The sequence below is a fragment of the Papilio xuthus genome, unplaced genomic scaffold, assembly GCF_000836235.2.
Source record: "Papilio xuthus unplaced genomic scaffold, Pxut_1.1 DF827758.1, whole genome shotgun sequence".
NCBI lineage: Eukaryota > Metazoa > Arthropoda > Insecta > Lepidoptera > Papilionidae > Papilio > Papilio xuthus.
This window is the reverse complement of record NW_013530891.1, coordinates 1-1,016: the sequence shown is the minus strand read 5'-3', so window position 1 is coordinate 1,016 and position 1,016 is coordinate 1. Positions and strand designations below refer to the sequence as shown.

At 67.5% G+C, this 1,016-nt stretch overlaps 1 protein-coding gene across 1 annotated transcript; it reads right to left on the bottom strand.

Moving 5' to 3' along the window:
- Positions 1-224: 224 nt before the first annotated feature.
- Positions 225-941, bottom strand: LOC106116068 (uncharacterized; the record flags this gene model as incomplete). The annotated part of the gene is made up of 1 exon (XM_013309806.1): positions 225-941. A coding segment is annotated over one exon (717 nt), but the record flags the coding sequence as incomplete, so codon positions are not given.
- Between the last annotated feature and the right edge of the window lie 75 nt (positions 942-1,016).

Below are 1,016 nucleotides of genomic sequence, written 5' to 3'. Positions count from 1 at the left end.
TCCTCGGCCTCGGACCACGTCCGCGAAGGCCGGAGAGCCTACGATGGACCGGGACGTTATGGCCACTAGCCCGTCCAAGTCCCCCACCCATTCGTCCCCAGACGGGACCCGGTAGGGCTCAGCCACTATCGCCACATGTATTTTCCACTCCGCCATGCTCTGGAACAGGAGGTCCTGAGCTCTGGCGGAGTGGTTGATATTGGCTTGGAGGAGGTTTAGGGCCATTATCCAATGGCCATTGGAACCTCCTCAGCCACCGGCGCCGCCGCCTGATGTGGTAGGACCGGGGACTGCCTGGCCGTCTGGCTCGGGCCGTCCCCTCCTGCCTTCTTGGTCCTCCTACCTTTGGGTGGGGGGACACACGCCTTGCTCCCGGCACGGTGTTCCGCAGGGGCACCGGCCGCGGCGCAGACGATGCAGTGAGGCACCGCCGTGCATCCGCGGGCCTTGTGCCCTGGTTGACCGCACCGGAAGCACACCCCGGAGCGATCCACCCCCGCCTGGCACTGGCTGGACACATGACCTGGAGCCAGGCACCTGTAACACACAGAGGGTCGGGGATCCATGAGCCTTGCCTGGGCGGACACCCACCCAACCAGCAGACGACCGTCGGTCGCGACTTTCTTCGCCGCCGCGACGGGACACTGGACCACGACTGATCCCAGTCCGTCGCGGCCGGTCGACATCGCCCCCGCTCTCAGCTGGTCAGCTGGGCACCCGCCCGCTGCAGCAACTGCGGTGACCACCTCGGCAGCGGTGGTGGCGTCGTCCAACCCCGCCACCCGTAAGGCCACCGTCTTCACGGGCCGGGCGACGCGGACGACGCCCCCATCGAGGACCTCCCGCAGCCTCTGGGCCAGGGAGTCCGCCTTCTCGCCACTGGAGGCGCCCGGGAACTCAAACACGCGTCCCCCGTTGGCGGCCTTCCGAAGGCGAACTCCCTGGGCTCCAAAGTCGGCTGGATTGATCCTCGCCTTTGCCGAGGCGATGACGCTGGCGTATGTGACCCCGCTCTC